Below are 20748 nucleotides of genomic sequence, written 5' to 3'. Positions count from 1 at the left end.
AGCCCGCCAGCCACAACTACTGAGCCCGCATGCCACAACTACTGAAGCCCGCATGCCTAGATCCCCTGCTCCGCAACAAGAGAAGCCACCACAATGAGAAGCCTGCACACCACAACGAAGAGTAGCCCCCGCTCACCGCAACTACAAAAAGCCCGTGCGCAGCAACGAAGACCCAACAGAGCCAAAAATAAATAAATAAACAAATTTATTTTTTAAAAAAATACTAGAAGACTTTTAAAGTAAGATGTTGATAAACTGAAATCCACATTAGATGAAAATGCACAACCTCACAGAAGAGAGCTACAAATCTCCTAGACTTCAGAGACAGGTCTCCATCTGTTTGGTCTCAATTACCCAGAGCTGCCTCACCTGATCACCCTACCGCCAATCTCTTCCCACCTCTCCTCAGCCACTGTCTCAGCAGCCCTGCAGGGGCTCCCTACTACCCACACTGCCAAATCCAAATTCTTCACTTCAGCCTTCAAGGCCCTACCAGCTGATCAAATCCAGCTTTTTCCTGAATTACTGACTGACCCTGGCCTTTGCTGGACTCTTCCCCTCTACCCCCCAGAACCCTATCTCCTTTGTGCTACCGGATCTCGCCTTGGCTCATGTTGGAAGCCAAGTGAATATAGTGAATATCAGTCTCTTTCCCCATTTCCATCAACCCCAGGTAAAAAGAGTAATGGCTGGCCTTTTTTTTTCCCAATGAAAATAGATTTGCATAACATTCATTTGAACCTATGCATGCAATAACCAAGTTCACTAGAAACAGGCACAATCAAGAGACAGCCCCATCATCAGAGGCCTCTAATTTGGGTTTTCAGGTACAGAGGCAAAATTGCCTTATGCAGCCTATCCAGTCCCTTTCTGGCCTGAGGGATCTTGAGTTCCTGGGACTCTTCCTAAAATGGCCTCCCGGCGGCCACCAGGTTTGCCTGAGCTCTGATGCCACGCCCACCTCTCTTTCCCCTCCACCCCCACCCCAGATCTGTGCCAGGAGTCAGGACCCCAGGCAGATCATGGGGCAAGTCCCTTCTTCTCTCAGGGACCCAGTTTTTTCATCTGTGAAAAAGCGAGGGGGGGGCAAAACTGGATGAGAGAAAAATGACAATAAAAATAACTTCCCAGTTGGAAAAAGTTTTCCCACGAAAGTTCTCACCAAGTATACGCAAAGCCCCTTCTTGCTAGGACATTGCAAAGTGTCATAATAAATATTCCTTGGCCATCTCCTAGGTTAGTGCTCACAGACTTACCCCATTACAACATCCCGCTGTGCAGAGGTCCCAGAGTGCCTGTAAGCAGTCAGCTCCCGCTGAGGGGCACGTAGCTGTTTGAAATTTTCCACCAGAATAAATAGTGCTGCAAAGAACAATCTTGTGTAAGCATTCATCTTTGTTCTGCAATTATTTCTCGATATAGATTCCTAGAGGTACACTTACTGGCTTTAAAGGATGCATATATTTTAAATTCTGATAACTTACCAGTTGAGAAACACGCGGTAATTCTCAAATTTGTTTACAATGCACAATCTTGACATACTACCAGCCTCCCCTCTATTTCCCAACTCTCCCCCTCCCCCTCCAGGAAGTCTGGGGAAGGGCTCCTGAATCTGCTTTGTTACCGGCTCTCAGGTGACTCCACTGCGGGCTAAAAGGAGGACAGAGCTGCTCTCCTCCATTTGCCCCATGCATCTCGTCTAGCATAAGACGTGCGAAGCACTGGCCTAGGGGGCTGCTGCCGGCTTAATTTGCCGGGAGGTCTCTGGGCTGCAGCCCAGGTCCCCTGTGGCTTCTCCAAAACGGGCAGAGTCTGGCCCTCATGCACTGACACCAAGTGCTGGGAACCGTCGCATCAACAGGCTCACCTGGCTGCACCCGTTTTCCCTTCCAGGGTCCCCCTTATGTAGGCCCCCATCCCACACATGTTCTGTGATCCTAGGGACCAGGGTCCGGAGGCTTTTTTTTTTTACATTTTTTTTTGAATTTTATTTATTTTTTATACAGCAGGTTCTCATTAGTTATCCATTTTATACATATTAGTGTATATATGTCAATCCCAATCTCCCAATTCATCCCCTGCCACTTTCCCCCCTCGGTGTCCATACCTTTGTTCTCTACATCTGCGTCTCTATTTCTGCAGGGCCCGGAGGTTTTACCTTTTTTACGTGAGACTCCCCAAGCCTCCCTTTTTCTCTCATAAGGCTGTGGACAGAGCGCTCCAAGAAATTGTTTGGGGCCTCCACTCTGGGCTCTGGTTTCCCCGTCTGTGACACGGAGAGCGCTGGGCTGCAGCACTGACACTCTGGCTACTGCTGTGAGGAAAGCAATGTGGCCAACTAGCTTCTAAGCATTTGCAGGTTAGTCTGGCTTCAACTGGGAGTCCAGGTGCACCTTAACAGTCATTTAATCAGCATTCTGATTGGCTTAGGGTCTGGGGAGCAAACTACATCTTTGTTCTGAGTTCTCCATAGCTAAAGGGCAATTAAGACCAAAAACCATTTCAAAGCTGCTGACTTCCAAGCTCGAGGGTCCTACATATCTGGGACCAGATGAGGAACCAGAGACCCAGAAAAGGCCTTACCCATTTTTAGGCTGACTCTGTGCTAGTCTCTGCGGGGCACAAAGTCTCCCCAGAAGGCCAACAGGTTGGTCAGCAGGTATTTTACAGTACGTGGAACAGAGAGCAAAGAGCAGGGAAGAGAGTGCTGGCAGGGTTGGGGAAGACCAAGGGAAACGTCCTGGAGTTGGGTGTTGAGGGCAGAGGAAAAAGAAACCAGGGAGCGCTGAGAGCTCTTAGACGGTCATCTGCCTCCTTCAACAGCCCGTCTCAATCAGATAAGCGCTCGGCCTCCCGCTATCGGACCCACCTGGGCTGAATGACACTGGCTGACTGCGTGACAAGAAGCAAAGTCAAGAACAGCTCATGGGCAAACCAGGGACTGACGTATGACAGGACCTACCCCATAACCAGAGGGAGATACACACGCTTAAGGTCACTGCGTTATAAACACTCCTTAAACATTGGCTATTTTTACCTCTGGCTGCCCCTTGTGTGACAGACCCTGGGGCTACGGGCTTTGGGGCTGTGTCCGAGAGAGACTTCTACCCGACTCTACGCGACCTTGGAGAGCAGAAGAGGCGCCGCATTCAGACCCCAGTCCTTACCAGCTGGGGGTAAATCCCCGGACTAACTGGGCCTCAGTTTCCTCTCCGGAGATTTGACTAACAAACATCGGGATTTGCATTATTTCTCCTCTCGGTAACGACCCCCACCCCCTGCGTGGAGCACACAGTAGGCGCTCCGGAAATGCTCTCCGAAAGGAGGAACGGGCCACTTCCTGCCCCCAAGCGCACTATCCCGATCCGGGTTCCCACCACTCCTCTTCGGAGGCCATGTGGCATTCCTGAGGGTGGGGGTGGGCGCAGGAAGAAGGTGCCCTCCCGGCTCCGCCCCCTCCGGGCGCGGTGGGCGGGGCGAAGCCCCCAGCCGCTGGCCCGCCCCGCGGGGGGTGGGCGTCGCTCGCCGTGCTCCTCACAAAGTTTGTTTTCTCCCTCCGGGCGGGTGGGGGAGGGCGAGGAGAGCGCGGAGGGGAGGAGAGGGGATCTGACGTCAGGCCGCGAGGTGCTTTCCAGCCGCGAGCTGTCAGGCCGAGTGTCAGGCCCGGCAGGTACGCGGCGCGCTCCCCTGGCGCCTCCCGCCCCCTGCCGGGACGCCCGGGACCGACCCCTAGGCCGCGTGGACGGAAAAGCTGCTGGGAAAAGTCAGTGCGGGGCGCAGGAGGGGGGCAGATGGGGGCGGGGGGCGCGCGGACAACTTGGAAAGTTTCTTTTTCTCGGTCGGGCGGGGGAGGGGGCGTCGTCTAAGCGCGTGCGATTGTGGATGGGTGACCTCGGGTGTGTTTCTGAGTCCCGACTGCGGTGTGCTGACTGGGACCGGTAGGGGGGGGCTGTTCCACCCCCCCGGAGAAAGTTCGCTCGCGGCCCTTTTGGGGGACCCAACTCCCTAGGAGCCCACCCCGGTAGAGGGCCGCCCCTGCCCTGGGCCGGGGTGAGCGCGCGGGGGGCGGGTTTGTTTGGTTTCAAAAGTGCACGTTGCTAACCGCCGGTAGCCCCCCTACCCCCCGCCGCGGCCGAGCCGGGGAGGGGCCCCCCGAGAGTGACAGCTGCGGGTGGGGGCAGCCGGAAGGTCTCGGAGCTGGGGGGGGCCGGGGAGCCCGCGCGAGTTCCCTTTTCCTTTGGAACAAAGGAAAGTCTGTCTCGGAGGCATCTGTCACTCCCAGGCGGGCCAAGGAAGCGGGGCGCGTGGGGCCGGCGACCCGAAGAAAGTTTGTGTGCGCCGGGTCCCTCGGGCAGGCCGAGCCTGAGCCGAGCCTCCCGCGGGCGAAGCGCGCAGTCTCCGGGGCAGGGGGCGGCCAACATGGAGTCTGGGCGCAGGATTGGGGGGGGCGGTGCGGAGGTGGGAGCCCAGCCCCCTCCCCTCCCCCTCCGGGCCGAGTTCGGAGCACAAAGCCGAGCGCGCAGGCTCGGCCAGCCCCGCGCCCCGAAGAGTCAGGAGCGCCGAGCGGCGGGGGAAGGGGGTGGGAACCAAACTTTTTCCTGCCCCGGGACAGACACGTGAGTTTTCTTTCTTCCAGAGCCCCCGCCCCACCCGGATTGCAGGCCCGCGGGGGAACAGAAGCGCCGAGTCTGACGCGGGGTGGGGGGCTGAGGGGTGCAGGCGCCCCGAGCGCAGGCCGATTCCCCACCGCCCCGAGAGCCATGTGCTCCGACTCGGGTCTGGGCCGCGGGGGAGGCTGCGCGCTTTGTGTGAACTGCTGGGAATGCAGCGTGAGTGCTCGGCCCGGGGGAGTGTCGGGCCGAGCTGGGGAAGTTGTCAGAAAGTTGGCGGGGGAGTGGTTGCAGGTCAGCGTCGTGGAGTGTGTAGGAGGGTGCCCTGGGTGTTATGTCGAGAGGGTGCTACCACAGGCCAGTTAGGGTAAGAACTGACCCTTAGTATGATGTCGTCGGGAGTTGTCTCAGTCTGAGAGATCGTGGGTGGGCGTATATCCAGGAATTGGTTGCGTGGTACCAGTTGTTCGTGCTAGACGTGGGATTTGTAAACTGTGTGTCTGCTGTATTTGTCGGTGAAAGTCCTGGGGGTTCCAGGGGCTGAGCGATGGGTTGGTGCCAGTTATCTGAGTGCTCTTAGAGAGTTGCCTGGCGTGAGGCTGGGTGGGAGCGTGGGGTGTGTGTGGGGGAAGCCTCCTGGATTGGGATTTGTAAACTGTGTCTGCTGTATTTGTCGGTGAATATCATGGCTGGGGTGCAGGACACTGCGGTAGAGAGGTCTGTGTAGACTGAGGGGGTCACCTCCATACGCCACCCACTGGAACCCTGCAGACTGGGACTTGACTGGCAGCCAGGGTGGAATCTGTACAGATAACCTTGAGTAAACTTCTCACAGCCTGCCAGCGCTGCATCCCTGCCTGAGCTCAGATCCCAACTGCCCTGACCAGCTAAACCTCAGAAACCTGACCTCAGAAAGCAGCCCGCAGTTGCTGCTCTCTGAGGAGTGGCACCTCTAACCAATGCCTTTCTCACCTCCAGGTGGCCCGGCTGGGAGGGTAGACCCTTCCCTCGAAAGCCTGGCCTAGCCAGCCCGGATATCTGGGCTCAGGCCCAAGTCGAGGAAACAAAACCTGGGAGATGCCAGAGTCTGTTGGCCTAGCCTGCTAGGGAGCTGTTAAAAGGCTGAGGAGGGAGGGGCCTTGAGATTCTGGCATCAGCTTGTCCTGGAACTTTTGGTTTTAAAATGTTTATCTCTTTTGCGTGTTCGAACAAGAAGTTTGTCAGGGGGATAAGCAACTGAGTTGGATTGTCTAGGGAAACACCTTCCTTCAATTAACAGATGAAGAGGAGGCTCAAGCCCAGAGAGGGAAGGATGCTTGCCCAAGGTCACACGGCCAAGTTGGAGGAACTAGAGCCCAGCCTTGCTTATTTATCTGGATTTTTGAGGCACTGATTCTGGGACCAGGCCAGGGGCTAGATGACAAAGGAGAATGAGAGATAACCAGTCGGGATAACTCAGCATCTCTGCAGGGTATACACAGTAGGTACACAGTAAATATTACATGGATTGCTGTAGGACTGTGGAGATTGATAGGGTTTCCAGACTCCTCACTGGGTCCTGGGAGACCCTGGAAGCAAGATGGGATGGGGGTGGAGGACGGGGCAAGCTATCTGGGTCTAAACCCTACTTCCATACCATATCCTGGAGGTGAGATTTTTTTTTTTTATATAACAGCTTTATTGAGATATAATTCACATACCATACAACTTACTCTTTTAAAGCAAACCAGTGTTTTTTTTAGTATATTCACAATTATGCAACCATCACCACAATCAATTTTAGAACATTTTTATCACCTAGAAAAGAAACTTCATACCCTTTAGTTATCACTCTTCTATCCCCTCCAGCCCATTCTGGACATTTCATAAAAACGGAATCATATAGTATGTGTTTTTTGTGACTTGCTTCTTTCACTTAGCATAATAGTTGCAAGGTTCATCCATATTGTAGCATGGATCAGAACTTCCTTTTTATGGCTGAATAATATTCTACAGTATTATGGATAGGCCACATTTTGTTTAACCATTCATCTGCTGGAGGACACTTGGGTTGCTTCCACCTTTGACTATTATGAATAATGTTACTATAAACATTTTTGTACAAGGTTTTGTGTGGACGTGGGTTTTCATTTCTCTTCATAGCTTAGCTACCTTAGGAGTGAAATTACTGGGTCACATGGTAACTGTTTAACAGCCAGAGTATCTTGGGTGACTTTCTGAATCTCTCTGGGCCTTGGTTTTTCTCATCTGTAAAATGATGATGATATTAGTGTCTCCCTTACAAGGGCATTTGTGAGGACTGAATGAGATAATAAAGGTGTGAAATGCTCAGTACAGAGCATGGGAAACAGGCCTCAGTGGTAGCTGTAATTACTTCTAGTCTGGTTCTGCTTATTAATGATCTGCCATTTATTTCAGTAGTTATCTACCGGCCTGATGAAATAGAGGCATTTTGGACCCTTCCTTCTACCTTGCCGAGGCTTTGGTATGGCCTGAGACTTTGAATTTCGATTACCCCGTTTCTGGTGTCCTAGGCTTTAGTAATGATGTGCTGGAAGACTAGGAAAAGGGTCAGAGGCACCGCATGGTAATAATGTCCCCCTCCCCTTTGTCACCTGTTTTAGGCTTGCCTGAGGTCCAGCGTAGCCCCTAGACACCATGTCAGACAGTGACCTGGGTGAGGATGAAGGCCTCCTCTCCCTGGCAGGCAAGAGGAAGCGCAGAGGGAACCTGCCCAAGGAGTCGGTGAAGATCCTGCGGGACTGGCTGTACCTGCACCGCTACAACGCCTACCCCTCAGAGCAGGAGAAGCTGAGCCTTTCTGGACAGACCAACCTGTCGGTGCTGCAGGTAAGGAGAGGGTAGCAGGAGACCTGGATTCTGGTCCTGTCCCAGCCCTGTCACTGACTCAACTGTGTGGCCTTGGGCTGGTCACTTCCTCTCTCTGGGCCTCAGTTTCTTCGTAGGTTAGATGAGAATACCCACCCTCTCTGCCTCAAGGGAAGACAATTGCATGAAGTCATTGCAGCTAGATTTAGATTTTGGAGAGTTATGAAGAGGCAAGGAATTGTTATTAATGTCTAGGTGTCATTAACACTGGAACTGGGAGAGGGTGAGAAGGCATTGAGTGTCTGGGATTTGGCCTTTAGCCCCAGATTGGTACTTGGATGGCAGTTTGGTTTCACGGGGCAGCTGGTGATCTGCAGAGTGGTTAAAAATGAGTTGGAATCACGGTTAAGGAAAGGGCAGAAGTCAGAGGTTCTGGGGTCAAAACCCCACTCTGCCACGCAGGAGTTGTAAACCACATCTTGATTTCCCATCTATAAAGTGGGATTAGACTGCCTGACTGAACCGTTGGGAGGAATAGATTCAGAACTGGATGTGAAAGTGCTCTGTGAACCACGAATGTGAACACGCTCAGAAGGTCATGTTATCCACTTCTGGTCAGAGTGAGAGGTATTACCCCCTTTGAATTGCCCCAGTTGCTGACCTACAGGTGTTTTTGTTCTGTTTTCCTGGTGCTGAGGTGAGACCCCCAGGACTACCACTGCCTTGCCTCCAGTTGGGCGCTCACCTGCCTGGGAGACACAGAACAGGCCCCCAGCCTAGCAAAGGCCCACCCTCTGCCCCACTGGCGCCCCACGCCTCCCACCCCACCCCCTGCTGCCTCCCCTTCCACCTCTGTTCTTTCCTGGCCCACTACTCCGATCCCTGGCGCCGTCTCTCTTTCCCTTACCCTACTCCGAACCCCCCACCTCTTCCAGCTGCGTCCCTCTTCCATGAAGCCTCATGGTGAGTATTCGGCCCTCAGAAATCCTGTCACCTGACTTTATACTCGCTGGGCAGTGGCTGATCGGAGTCTGTCTGTGAGAAAGGCTCTAGAGCTACTGACCCTGACTCGGATCCCATCTTCTCCACAAGAGAAAGCCTGGACTTTGGCCAAGTCACTGCCTCCTCTCTGAGCTTCGTGTTTCCTCACCTGAAAAAGGGGGCTGATAGTAGCACTTTCCTAGCACGTAAGGGTAAGGGTTGGGGGGCGGGACTGAGAAGAATTCAAGGCCCACTGTGAGGTGTTTGGCACAGGGTGGGCACTTCTTCTCTCCCTTTCATCCTCATCTCTCCTAGGTCATAGGTCTCGCCTAGCAGTTCCTAGAACCTCACAAGTTTACCGACAAGTGCTGCACTATGCCCAGCTCTATGCGGGGCAGGGTTGGGATCCCAGAGAGGATCCAGACACATTCCTACCCTAGGGAGTGTCTAGTCTGGGATGGGAAAGCAGGGGAAGACCTGGCCACTGATGTTTGCAAAAAGTGATGACCGCTGGGGCAGATGGCAGCAGAGACTCAGGGCAGGGCTTCTGAGCAGGCCTGGAGCCTCAGAAGGCCTCCCAGAAGAGGTGGACTTGAACTCACAGGATGCAGAAGAGCACAGGCCAAAGTCTTGGTGCCTAAGAGCCAGGATTACCTAGATAGCCTCTTTGTTAGTCTTCCTGCCTGCAGCCTAGTTCTTCCTGTCTCTGGGGCCCCTGAACCCCCAGGCCTCCGGGTCTTCTCCCTTGGTTTCTTGACCTCTCTGAGCCTGGCTCACTCTGTTTAAGCATTTTCTCATGAAAGCATTCTCTGATTCCCCCAGCTGTATATTCCAGTGTGCCTCTTACCTGTGCGACCAAACCACTTCCACACTGTATTGAAATTGCCTTTTATCAGGGACACTGTTTCTCAAGTCTGAATAATGTACTGACTCCTCTTAAAGAAAATCTTTTTCACGGACTTGCTTCCCTCACAATGTAGACTTGAATAATTTTTATCACGTCACTTAAGCATGTACAAACATAAAACTGGGTAAAAAAACCTCTTGCTTTTGTTCTTATACACAACTGTGAAATAACCAAACAGTTTTCCAAAGTAAATAGATGTAAAACGAATGAGATTCCATCTAACTGCATTAATAACAAACGGTGGATGGTGTTTTGTTGACTGCACTACGATGTGTAATATGACAGAGGCACTGGCTCCGGAGTTGAGCAAACCTGGGTTGCCAGAGGCCACGGCACTCCTACTTGTGATCAAATTGGAAACACAAAACCAAAACATTCTTGTGGGGAGCTAGTGGGCCCCTAGGACGGCATATCCCCAGATCCCACTTACAGAAATGTAGGTCTGGGGCTACAGCTAATCCATTTCAGGATTAGCTGCTGGAGACTTCTGAGGAAGGGCCAGCTGGATCCTGGCATCCCCTGGTGGGAGGGGTTCCACGGGTGGCCACCCTGTTCTAGAGGCATGCTGAGAGTTAAGGAGCAGTGGGGGGACTTCCCTGGTGGTCCAGTGGTTAAGACTCCGCATGGGTTTGATCCCTGGTCTGGTCAGGGAACTAAGATCCCACCTGCTACGCAGTGTGGCCAAAAAAAAAAGGAGCAGTGGGGACCATCTAGTACTCCTTGATGGAAACTGTACCATGAGTCCCAAGCAGCGCCAGCCATACATCCGTGCTTGAAGGTCTCACAGGCACCCCAGATTTCCTGACTGATAACAGGTAACTTCTCCAAGCTGGGTCCTTCCCTTTCTAAGGGGTTCCCCTTGATAGCCCTTTCTCAGCTCCTTTGGTCTCACCAATTCCTACACGTTTACCCCTTAAATATTTCCGGAATATAGCTTCTTTCCTACCCTAGTCCAACCTATCATCGTCTGATCATGTGTCACTCCCCTACTTAAAACCCTTCAGTGGCTCCTGCCAACCTATTGACGACATCATCTTTCCCAATCTGTGTAGCGGGCCTCATCCCTGGCCCCCCATATTCCTGCCACACTGATAGATACCCCACACCACTTTGCTCCCACCCCTGACTAGGGAGACTTCTGACTCCTAGAGGAGCTCTGTGTTCCCACAGCACCGGGACTGGGTCAGCATTTGGACTTGACTGATGGCTTTTTAGAACACACTAAACTCCAGAGGCCTAGACTTATTTATCACTACATCCTCAGTGTTAGCTCAATGCCAGGTATCTGGTAGGTGCTCAGTAAATAATTGTTGAAGTGACAAAATGAAGGTAAAAGTGCTAGAGGGAATTCCCTGGTGGTCCAGTGGTTAGGACCCTGAGCTTTCACCGCCGAGGGCCCTGGGTTCAATCCCTGGTCGTGGAACTAAGATCCCGCAAGCCGCGCGGCGGGCCCAAAATTAAAAAAAAAAGAAGTGTTGGAAATGTCAATAGGCAGGACCTCAGAAATAAAGGAAACGTAGTGGCTCCTCAATCTGGAAAAGCTGGTTTAAGTCAGTCCCTGGAGGCATCTCTTTTTCCTGTATTTAATTTTTAAAATTTCCATTGTTTATTAGGAACGTTTGCAGATAACCGCAAAAGTAAGAGAATATTATAACGCACCCCTGGCACCAATCACCTGGCTCCAGCAAGCATCAACATTTTGCCAAGTTTGTTTTCTCTCTCCCTGGGGACCTCCCTTTTGATTGTCTCCTTTAACCGGCCCAGGAGCAATCTCATTAGCAAGTCAATGAGTTATTTAACTAACTGGTTAGCTGGTACTTGCCCTGGGCGAGGCAGTTGGGAGGGTAAAACCAAAAAGTCATTTGTGAAGGATTTTCACAGGTCCCAGTGACACCCTGTAAGCCCACTTTATTGCTGTGGTTTCTGTTCTAAGGGGCTGCCAGTTGGGCAGGGGAGGTAAGCGTGGCGGGGAGGGTTCATGCCCATTCCTTCTCTGTGTAATATTGATTGGGGGTGTGCTCTGTGCCAGACCCAGTGCTGTGTGCTGGGAACACAACAGTAGAACCGGCACTGTCCCCCCTGGGGGAGGGAAGACATTGAAAGGACTGAGAATTCAGGGTACTTAATTACCCGTGTGTGTCAGCTGAGCTGCCCTGGTAGGCAAGGCTTCTCCGGAAGCTGTATATGAATGGAATCCTGACAGACTTGAAGGACTGGGGAGGTGAGGGGCAGCAGTCCCTCTGGTACTTGTACTGGGCAAGAAAGGAGCCTGGTGCAGAAGCTGTAGTGGCCTGCTGTGTGGTGAGGGGGTGGCTTGGCCCTGCCCTCAGTGAACTTTTATCTCTCGAAGCTGCTCTCCTTACTCTGGCTCCAAAGATAGCTGCCTCCCGGTTCTTCCTCCTGGTAACCACTGTCTCCCCACCTTAAGGCCTTTCATTTGTATATTTTTTGAGCTTTTGTGTAAGCTTTTTTGCTTAAGTAAAGGGTTTGGCCCACAAGGACAAGTTAAACCAGTGGGTTAAACCATTGGTTCCTAAGTTTGGGTGGCAGGACTCTGGGGAGCTTGTTTAAAAACACATTCCTGATTCCACCCACCCCTCTCCCCTGCCCCCCATCTATAAAGCAGATGAGAAGTAGCAGTTTTTTAAAATCACCCTCAAGGTTATTCTAATACAGCCAGCAGCCTTTAGGAGCACCTGCATACAGGTGGTCACAACACAGATTGAGGGACCGTGATGTTTGGGAAAGGTCTCTCCATGCCCTCACTCTCTCCCCTCTTTTGCTTCTGTCTTTCACAGTTGAAAAGACATTACAATTAAAGCACTTGTGTCGCCTTCAAAAGCCCTGCTCTGGTCCTCGTGGCCTTTATCTGCTCCCTAGTGCCCCTCCCACTCCCATTTGCCACAGTGATTCCTCCCGTGTCCTTCATCTCAGCCACTGATTTAAAAAAAAGAAAATACTGACAGGGCAGCAGGCTTTCAGATAGGGCCCTGTTTTATGGTAGAGACAGGCTTTCAGGCACCCAGCCTGTGTTTTGCCGTATCAATCACAGAATTCACCTTGGCATTCTCCTACCCCCTCCCCAAGGACCTTGAATTGGGGCAAGTCACATGCTTTTTTCCTGACTTAGGCGTGGGTCAGGCTGCTGGAAGGGGCTACAGAAAATCCGCAGAGCCCATTATCACAGCTGGCACTGGTGGTGCACTCGGGCCTTGTGCCCTTGCCCGGCTGCCCTCAGCTGTGCATTTCTATCGGATGAGAAGACAAAACAGACAGTAAGTAGGCTGCTAAGTTTTCTGTGGACCAGGGTGAGCACATGGGGGGGGTGTTTTTCTGCTGTTCTCAGAATTAGAAGCCAAAATGGGAGGTGCAGCTAGAGGCTAAGTGCCCACGCATCTGCTAGTAAATGCCAGGCTCCCCTCCCCAAGACTGCTCTCAACAAAAGCACTGGTCCCTACTCCTCTTGACCCAGGTCACGTTTCCCCTGCATCCTGGGCTGAGCTGGAGAGGTGTAGTGGTCTCCTGTAGCGCAGGTAGCCAAGGAGGCAGCTGCAGGATGGAGAGACGAAAGCATCTGAGCAAGGAGAAAAGGCCTCAGGCTGACTCTCCTCCGTCTTTTTTTTTTTTTTTTTTTTTAATTTATTTTATTTATATTTATTTTTGGCTGCGTTGGGTCTCCGTTGCTGCGTGCGGGCTTTCTCTACTGGCGGAGAGCAGGGGCTACTCTTCGTTGCCGTGCACGGGCTTCTCACTGCAATGGCTTCTCTTGTTGCAGAGCACGGGCTCTAGGCAAGCAGGCTTCAGTAGTTGTGGCTCGCAGGCTCTAGAGTGCAGGCTCAGTAGTTGTGGCACACGGGCTTAGTTGCTCCGCAGCATGTGGGATCTTCCCGGACCAGGGCTTGAACCTGTGTCCCCTGCATTGGCAGACAGATTCTTAACCACTGCGCCACCAGGGAAGCCCTCTCCTCCGTCTTTTATCTTCACCTGACAGTGGTAGTTGCCTGGAATCAGGCTGTCTGGATCACATCCTAGCCTTTGCCCTTGTGACCTTGAGCAAGTTACTGAATCTCTCTGATCAGGGCCTCTGTTTCTTCAGTGGTTCAAATAAAATGGAGATCATCACAGAACCTGTCTCATAGGCTGTTGAAGATTAAATGAGTTAGTTAGATGGGAAATGTTCAGAACAGCACCTGATATGTTTTGTGTTCAGCAAGAGTCTGCTTTTAGGATTATGGTGATGCCTTGCAGCTATCCATTTTGTTCCTCTGTTGGTAAGACAGCAGACCAGAATGAGAACAGCAGCAGGAGACCTGAGTTTGAATCCCAGCTCTGCACTCGGAGGCTGTGTGACTTTGGGCAGGTTCTCTCATCTCTGAGTTCCAGGTCTCTCTGTAGTACTTTGGGGACACTGCTTACTACCGTCCAGGCTTTCATGCAGATTAAACATAATGCAAGTGAGATGGTTGGCGTGATACCTTGTGTCAAAGATCCTTAGTTCCTTCGTCCACTCAGCTGTTCAGTCTTACTTCTCCCTTGGGGCTCCCCTGCAACTCCAGCCAAGATTGGAGTGAGCAGCTCAAAAAGTGTCAGCTGATGCCTGCTGTCGTGTGTGTGTGTGTGTGTGTGTGTGTGTGTGTGTGTGTGTGTGTGCGCGCGCGCACGCACACACACTCAGTTGTACTGAGAGGACCAGAGAGGTAAAGCGGGGTAAATGAGAACCCCAGAGGCAGGGTCCTTCCAGGCTGGAATGGAAAGGGAGAGAAGCCACAGGAAGGCTCTGGCTCTGCCCTGCCCATGAGCTTTCCCAGCCTGACAGGACCTAGAGCCTGGTGCTATCCTTGGGTCACCTGTGGAACAGGTACAGCCGCAGGCTGCTGGGCAAGGAGCCATGCCAACTCCAGGCGCCCGCTCTTGTCATAGGTGGCCATCCGTTTGGCTGAGTAGTGGTACTCAAGGCCTTGCCCAGGTGTCAGCTAAGGAAGGTGATAGGCAGGGGTAGAAACTGGTATGGGAGCCCTGAGGAGAGTGGGGCCTTTGATCCAGTCACCCATTAGAGGAATGTTAGGCATTGCCGCAGCCCACACAGTTCCTGGCATCTCAGCACAGGAGAGGTGTGGGGGAGGGGTTCCTGTCATTTCTTCCCCTACAGCAGCTGCTACATGCTCTGTAAGTTTCTGTTGATGAACTAAGAGGAGAGAAAAGACAGGACCAGGAGAAGGACGTACAGTGTGAAAACTAGCTTAGGCCGCTGTTCAGGCCCCTTTGGTGGTTAACCGTGGTGTTCTGGCCTCGTGGGATCAGCCCGGCCTGCTTCTGTCTGTTCCTTAAACCAAACCCTTTCCTGCCTCAGGACCTTGACATTTGCTGTTCCCTCTGTCTAGAACACTCTTCCCTCAGCTTTCTGTGTGGCTGGCTCTTTCTTATCTGTTAGGTCTCAGCCTTCCCAGACCCCTTATCTACGGAGGTCTCTCTTATCTTTATATACTACCTTTTTATTCCTGTCTGTTTCCTTCCTGGCACTTCCTGTTGCTATAGTGATGTTCGTTTATTGCCAGTCTCCACAACTAGATGGACCATAAGCTCCACAAGGCAGAGTGCGTATCTGTCTAATTCACAGACGCATCCCCAGCACCGAGAACTGGCCTGGCACATAGCAAGCATCAATAAATATTATTTGAGTTAGCACAAAGCCTTGAAAGGGAGAGCAACAGGAAGGTGAGAAGTTCTAACTTGACCATTCCAGTGAGTAAAATAAGCTGGGCTCTGGGGTCCTGTGATAGCCTGAGAGAAAGATTCAGAGAGTAGGGGTTCTCGTTCCTCCAGATCCAAAGGTCCAGGCTTGGGGATCCTTGGCTAGAGGTAGAATCCTGCCTGACTTCTCCAGGCTCAGCTTTATATATGTTCATCAGTAAAATGGGAGCTGATCAAACTCATAGGGCTGATAAAACTGTTGGAAGAAAATTGCGTAGATGTACAGTGCTTAGTAAACGGCAGCCATTGGTAAATGCGTCTCAAGAAAGGCTCCCAGAAAGATGCCGAGATGTGTGGAGGCATGCCATGCCACAGCCAGGCCTCATCACCAACACACTCCCACAGTTTCTGTTTCTTCTCTCCAGCTACTTTTGTGTTAGCAAGAAAGTGATTAGGCAACTTTCCGCCTGTGGCAGCTCCTCCAGTGGAGGGCAAGAGGGAGAAAGACATGGAAAAAATGATAAGGGGTTGTATTTGCCTATTTAGGGAAGAACGGGTTTTGTATTTATGAGCTTACACCAGCCATGCAGCTAAGAAACTGTTCTCTAGTCTAATCCATAACTTTTTAAATAATGCCCAGGTGAGCTTGTTAAAGGATTGGTCTTGTCACATCTCCAGGCTGTTAGGAGTAAATGAAAGGAAAGAGGGTGTAAGCGGCTGATCTTTTAGCTGATCAATAATGATGCCGTGATTAGGTGCCATCTCCTCTGGGGTGTGCAGAAACTATTCACACTCTGCCTGAACAGTTATCTACCCTCATGGTGTCATTCATTCAAGTATGAAAAGAAACTGCCAGGCCCTACAGCAGCTGTAGGTGAGGAGAGATGTGTTTTGAAACCATTTCCTCTGCCTCAGCCCAATCTCTAATATCTTAGATCAGCCAAGACTTAGAATGGTAGGCATTCTCCACGTAGAGAAGAGGGTGTTCCAGAAGGAGGGAATGTGATGTGCAAAAGGCATGGAGTTTTTGTTTTGTTTTTTTTTTTTAAAGCACAGGGCCTCAATGAGGGCTGGTGAGCAATTTCACATGAAGAAGAATATAGGGACTTCCCTGGTGGCACAGTGGTTAAGAATCCGCCTGCCAGTGCAGGGCGACATGGGTTCAAGCCCTGGTCCGGGAAGATCCCACATGCTGCGGAGCAACTAAGCCCGTGCTCCGCAACTACTGAGCCTGCGCTTTAGAGCACATAAGCCACAACTACTGAGCCCACGTGCCACAAGTACTGAAGCCCACGCGCCTAGTGCCCATGTTCCGCAATGAGAAGCCACTGCAATGAAAAGCCCACGCACAGCAACGAAGACCCAACGCAGCCAAAAATAAATAAATTTTTTTTTTTTTTTAAAGGAGAATACAAGGGCTGGAAAGATAGGCTATGAACAGGGGAGGCTTTTAACACCCAGGCCCAAGAGTCTGGAGTTGTTCCTATAGGCAGTAGGAGACAAATGGCAGTTTTCTAGAACAGGAATAACAGTACTGCATTTTAGAAAATGAGTGACAACCAGTGACGAGGCTGGATTGGAGAGCTGTGAATCTGGAGGCTACTATAAAGGGTCCAGACAAATATAGGATGGGTGCTAGATATGCCTTGGTTTTGCAGCAGACCACTTAGCAGTAAGAAATGTCATGCCTCAGGCATAGGCCCAAGAGGATTGGACAATCAGCTGGACAGGAATGGGGTCACGGTTAATGGTAGCTTTCTCAGCAGCATGTAGGAAAAAAGGATTTAAGGATGTTGGTTGAATGCACATTCAACCACTGACCTTGGTTTTGCTTGGAAACAATAACTTTTCTTCTACCTGAGAGTCCCTTAGTGTCTTTGTGGCTCTTTCCCTGGCATACAGCAAGACTCTATTCTAGAATCTTAGGAGTGAATGACCCTTGGCCCCATCCCCTCTCCTCTCACACACCCATATCCAACTGGGCACCAGGTCCTGTCATTTCCAGTCTCCCAGACAGATCAAACGTTTGTCATCTTCTCATCATCTCCCTTAACCTAACTTGAACTACTAACCTTGCACTCTGCTTCCACTCGGTTCTCCACATAGCATTTTTAGCATCCTTTGCCTAAAACCCTCCTGCGGCTCCCCATTGTCCTTAGAGTAAAGAACCAAATCCCCACTATGAGAGGTAACCTCTAGTTACCACTCTGAGCTCCATCCAGACAGGACTTCCTTCTCTGAGCTCCTCATAGGCACTTTTCAGGTGTTGATCCTTCTCAATCGAATGCTCTTCTCCCCTCTGGCCTCCCACCTAACCTACTGCTTACCCTTCAGATCTCAATTTGCGAGCCGTTTCCTCAGAGAATACTACCCCGAGTCCACGAAGACTGGATTGGGTCTTCCCATTACTGTGTCCAACAGCACCGACGTACCTTCCCTTCATTGGCTGGATCACAGTTGCAGTTTATTTTCATTTACATGATTTCTTCTTTAACTCTCTCTGCCCAACATAAATCTCTCTGAGGGCTGCGATTGTGCCTGAATTGTTTGCTGCTGTGTTTCTGGGGCCAGGAACGCAGGTGCTTTGCAGCCGGTTCTGAGAGAGGAAACTGATCACAGTCTCTCACACTCATTCTCATTCCAGATTTGTAACTGGTTCATCAACGCCCGGCGGCGGCTTCTCCCAGACATGCTTCGGAAGGACGGCAAAGACCCCAACCAGTACACCATTTCCCGCCGCGGGGGCAAGGCCTCCGATGTGGCCCTCCCCCGAGGCGGCAGCCCCTCGGTGCTGGCTGTGTCTGTGCCGGCCCCCACCAATGTGCTCTCCTTGTCCGTGTGCTCCATGCCGCTCCACTCAGGCCAGGGAGACAAGCCGGCAGCCACCTTCCCACAAGGCGAGCTGGAGCCCCCCAAGCCCCTGGTGACCCCTGGTAGCACACTCACCCTGCTGACCAGGGCTGAAGCTGGAAGCCCCACGGGTGGACTCTTCAACACACCACCGCCCACACCCCCGGAGCAGGACAAGGAGGACTTCAGCAGCTTCCAGCTGCTGGTGGAGGTGGCGCTCCAGAGGGCAGCTGAGATGGAGCTCCAGAAGCAGCAGGACCCGTCACCCCCATTGCTGCGCACTCCCATTTCTTTCGTCTCTGAAAACCCCAAGTAGGCATCTGCCAACAGGGGTGCTCGAGGCTCGAGCCAGCTGTCCTGGGTTTCCGTTTTGGTTCCCCTTCCTACAGAGGGTTTTCTTTGGATCACTGCCAAACATCGGGATCATCTCCTCTGTCCAGAGGTCTTCAGCAGGAAGACGCCCGCTGGTGTCACTGCACTGTGATGGGACCTCTCCTCTGCTGACTCTGCCGTTTCTCCAGGCCTCCTCAGTGATGAGACCAAGAGACTGGAGACAGGCATGGTGCTGCTGCTGCAGAGAATCCCCGGGGCCCCTTTGTTCCCACCTGCTTTCCTGGGCTGGGCACAGGAAACCTGCCAAGTTCACTCACACCTGTGCTGGGTCCCAGTTGCCCCTGACAGGGCCTCTTTTTGTTAAGTGTGGACATTCCAGGTTCATAAGTGTGAACAGAAGAAAAGAGGAGCCCAGCAGATGTAACAGAACCGACTCCGGTTGAATGTTTAGGTTTTTGCTAAACTTTGTGTTTATTTTTCCCTCTTTGCTGTGGGTTTGCATTAACAGGAGTAGTTAGCCCAGGTGTGGGGAATGAGAGTGCATTGCTTGATGGAGTCTGATGAACTGAGAATAATCCACCACTGCAACTGGTGACTGTTTTACAAGGAAGGAGTATTTTCATTTGGGGGACCAGCTAAATCTCTGCAAAATTCCAAATGGTTGTTTTATTGTTGGTTTGGTTTACCAAAAAAAAAAAAAAAAAAAAAAAAAAGGCAGAAAAAACTTTTATGGGCTTTGGCTTTTCTGCATCATGCACAGAAGGGAGAAGGGGATAAAGCCACAGCCAGAGAGAGGGTCCAACAGAAATCTGACCAAACCTTCTAGGTGCAGAGCAGAGAAGGATGATAGAGGTGTTTTTCTGGTTGGTTGGTGGTTGTTTTTACTGTATTGTGGGGGAGGGGAGGGGGAGGTAAGCTAGGCTGAGCAGTGGGGTGGTGTTTTTTTCTCTTTCATGTTTTCCCCTTCTTTATCTTTGAAAGCTTCACCCCGAAGCCTGAGTTCTGAATTCCTTCTAGGAACTTGGCTTAGTGGGGCCAGGATGTCAGAAGCTCCCTGTTGCTCCTACTTGGAGAGAAGTGAGCCATCTAGTGGTCAGGAAGGCCTTTTAGCTGATCCAGACGGGCAGCTTTGATGGTGGCCGGAAACTGTGCCTGGAGGAAACATGGAATAGTGCCCCCAGCTGCCTGTGGAACTGCCCCGGGAGGAGGCTGGGGCTGGGAATCGGTCACGAAGCCTGTTCGCTGTGAGTGTCTTTCTGTTGCACCTCTCTTTAAATTGGAGTTGCAGAAGCCCCTGCCCTGAACTTCACAGTGAAACGGATCACACAGTTAGTCTTATTCTCCTCCCGCCCCGCTTTTTTTTTTTTCTGCTGTTTCATTGCTGATAGAATTCAACAGCAATATACCCCACCTTTCTAGTATATCCTAAGAAACACTAATCCTAGGTTATTAGCTGAAATATTTTTGTTCTGAATAACATTGTTACTGGGCCAAAAGACAGGTCAGGATCCTCAGCCTGTAGTTTCCTGAAGTTGCCATGTTGGGCACAGGGGGAGAGTTCGTGGGTATTGGCTGACTTGGGTGGGCTTGGCTGGGAGAAAGGCAGCAACATGTGTTCTGTCCTTTCCGGGATGATCCCTGAAGACTTCAGGGAGGCTCCCCAACTTCTGAGTGGCTTGGCCCACCCATTGCTGTGGGAGTGGGGATTGGTTATTTAAGAGAGGGGGCTTTGCTCTCTGTTAGTGGGCAGGTTTTCTAGGCTCTCTCTTCTGCCTCCTCCCCTCTCTGTGCCCTCTCCTGCCATGCCCCGGGGGGGATCAGGGACCCTCACCCTCCTGAGGCCCAGCTGGGGAAGAATGAACACGGCAGCTTCAAGATCAGTTGAAGCTGCTGCTTGCCCGGCCTCTTGCACCCCACCCGTGTCTCTGAGCCCAGGTCTGGTGTCACTGTTGCAGGACACTTGCAGCAGGGGACTGTGGAAGCGCGTTGGGCTGGGGTGGGACTTTCCCTCCCACAGTGCACTGAGCAGTGGAGGGTGGTGAGGGGTCAGGGAGCCATGCTGCTGAATTCTGGTTGGCACTCCCCCCTTGTACAAGACGGGGAGGCTGGGGGCAGGGCAGCCTCTGCTTGGTTTGGTTCTGAGGTAACCCTGGAAGCACAGTTATCCCGTTGGATTATTTGAGCAAAAAACTACTGTAAATAACTTTGGTTTTTGTCTTTTGTCGAATAAAGTTTGTTTTTTGGTTTTGGTTTTGTTTTTCAAAGCAGAAGGATTGATCCACTATGACCCTGGGCCCAGCCTGGAGACAGGACAATTACTGAGTTCTTACTCTGCCTTACCTCTTTCACCCTCCCTCTAGTAGCTGCCTGTAAGTGTTGTGTACTCTGCGTCCCTATTTCCTGGGCCTCACGAGTATTCCACATCCTCTTCATCACAGCGTGCAGGGGGCATATGTATCCCAAGCTGGACCAGTCTTCCCTTGCGTCAGCAGTCAAGCTTTGGGGTTGCTAAGTGGTAAGGGAACTTAGTGAGCTGGTAACTTTGTC

General features: G+C 51.7%; 1 protein-coding gene across 10 annotated transcripts; it reads left to right on the top strand.

Annotated features, from left to right (window-relative positions):
• Positions 1-3519: 3519 nt before the first annotated feature.
• TGIF2 (TGFB induced factor homeobox 2) lies at positions 3520-20420 on the top strand. 10 transcript variants are annotated; one of them, XM_068524913.1, is made up of 4 exons: positions 3520-3541; positions 7032-7095; positions 7235-7460; positions 17663-20420. In XM_068524913.1, exons 3-4 carry the CDS (start codon positions 7269-7271, stop codon positions 18182-18184), a joined length of 714 nt encoding a protein of 237 aa, XP_068381014.1. In that variant the 5' UTR covers positions 3520-3541; positions 7032-7095; positions 7235-7268; the 3' UTR covers positions 18185-20420. The 10 variants fall into 10 exon arrangements, with proteins under 10 accessions (XP_068381014.1, XP_068381012.1, XP_068381009.1 ...); XM_068524911.1 differs by having other exon boundaries at positions 3524-3541; positions 7029-7095; XM_068524908.1 differs by lacking the exon at positions 3520-3541 and adding an exon at positions 3597-3763.
• Positions 20421-20748: the final 328 nt, after the last annotated feature.

Source organism: Eschrichtius robustus, chromosome 16 (genome assembly GCF_028021215.1).
Source record: "Eschrichtius robustus isolate mEscRob2 chromosome 16, mEscRob2.pri, whole genome shotgun sequence".
Taxonomy (NCBI): Eukaryota; Metazoa; Chordata; class Mammalia; order Artiodactyla; family Eschrichtiidae; genus Eschrichtius; species Eschrichtius robustus.
The sequence above is the reverse complement of the archived record's forward strand: the minus strand, read 5'-3'. Positions and strand labels throughout refer to the sequence as shown.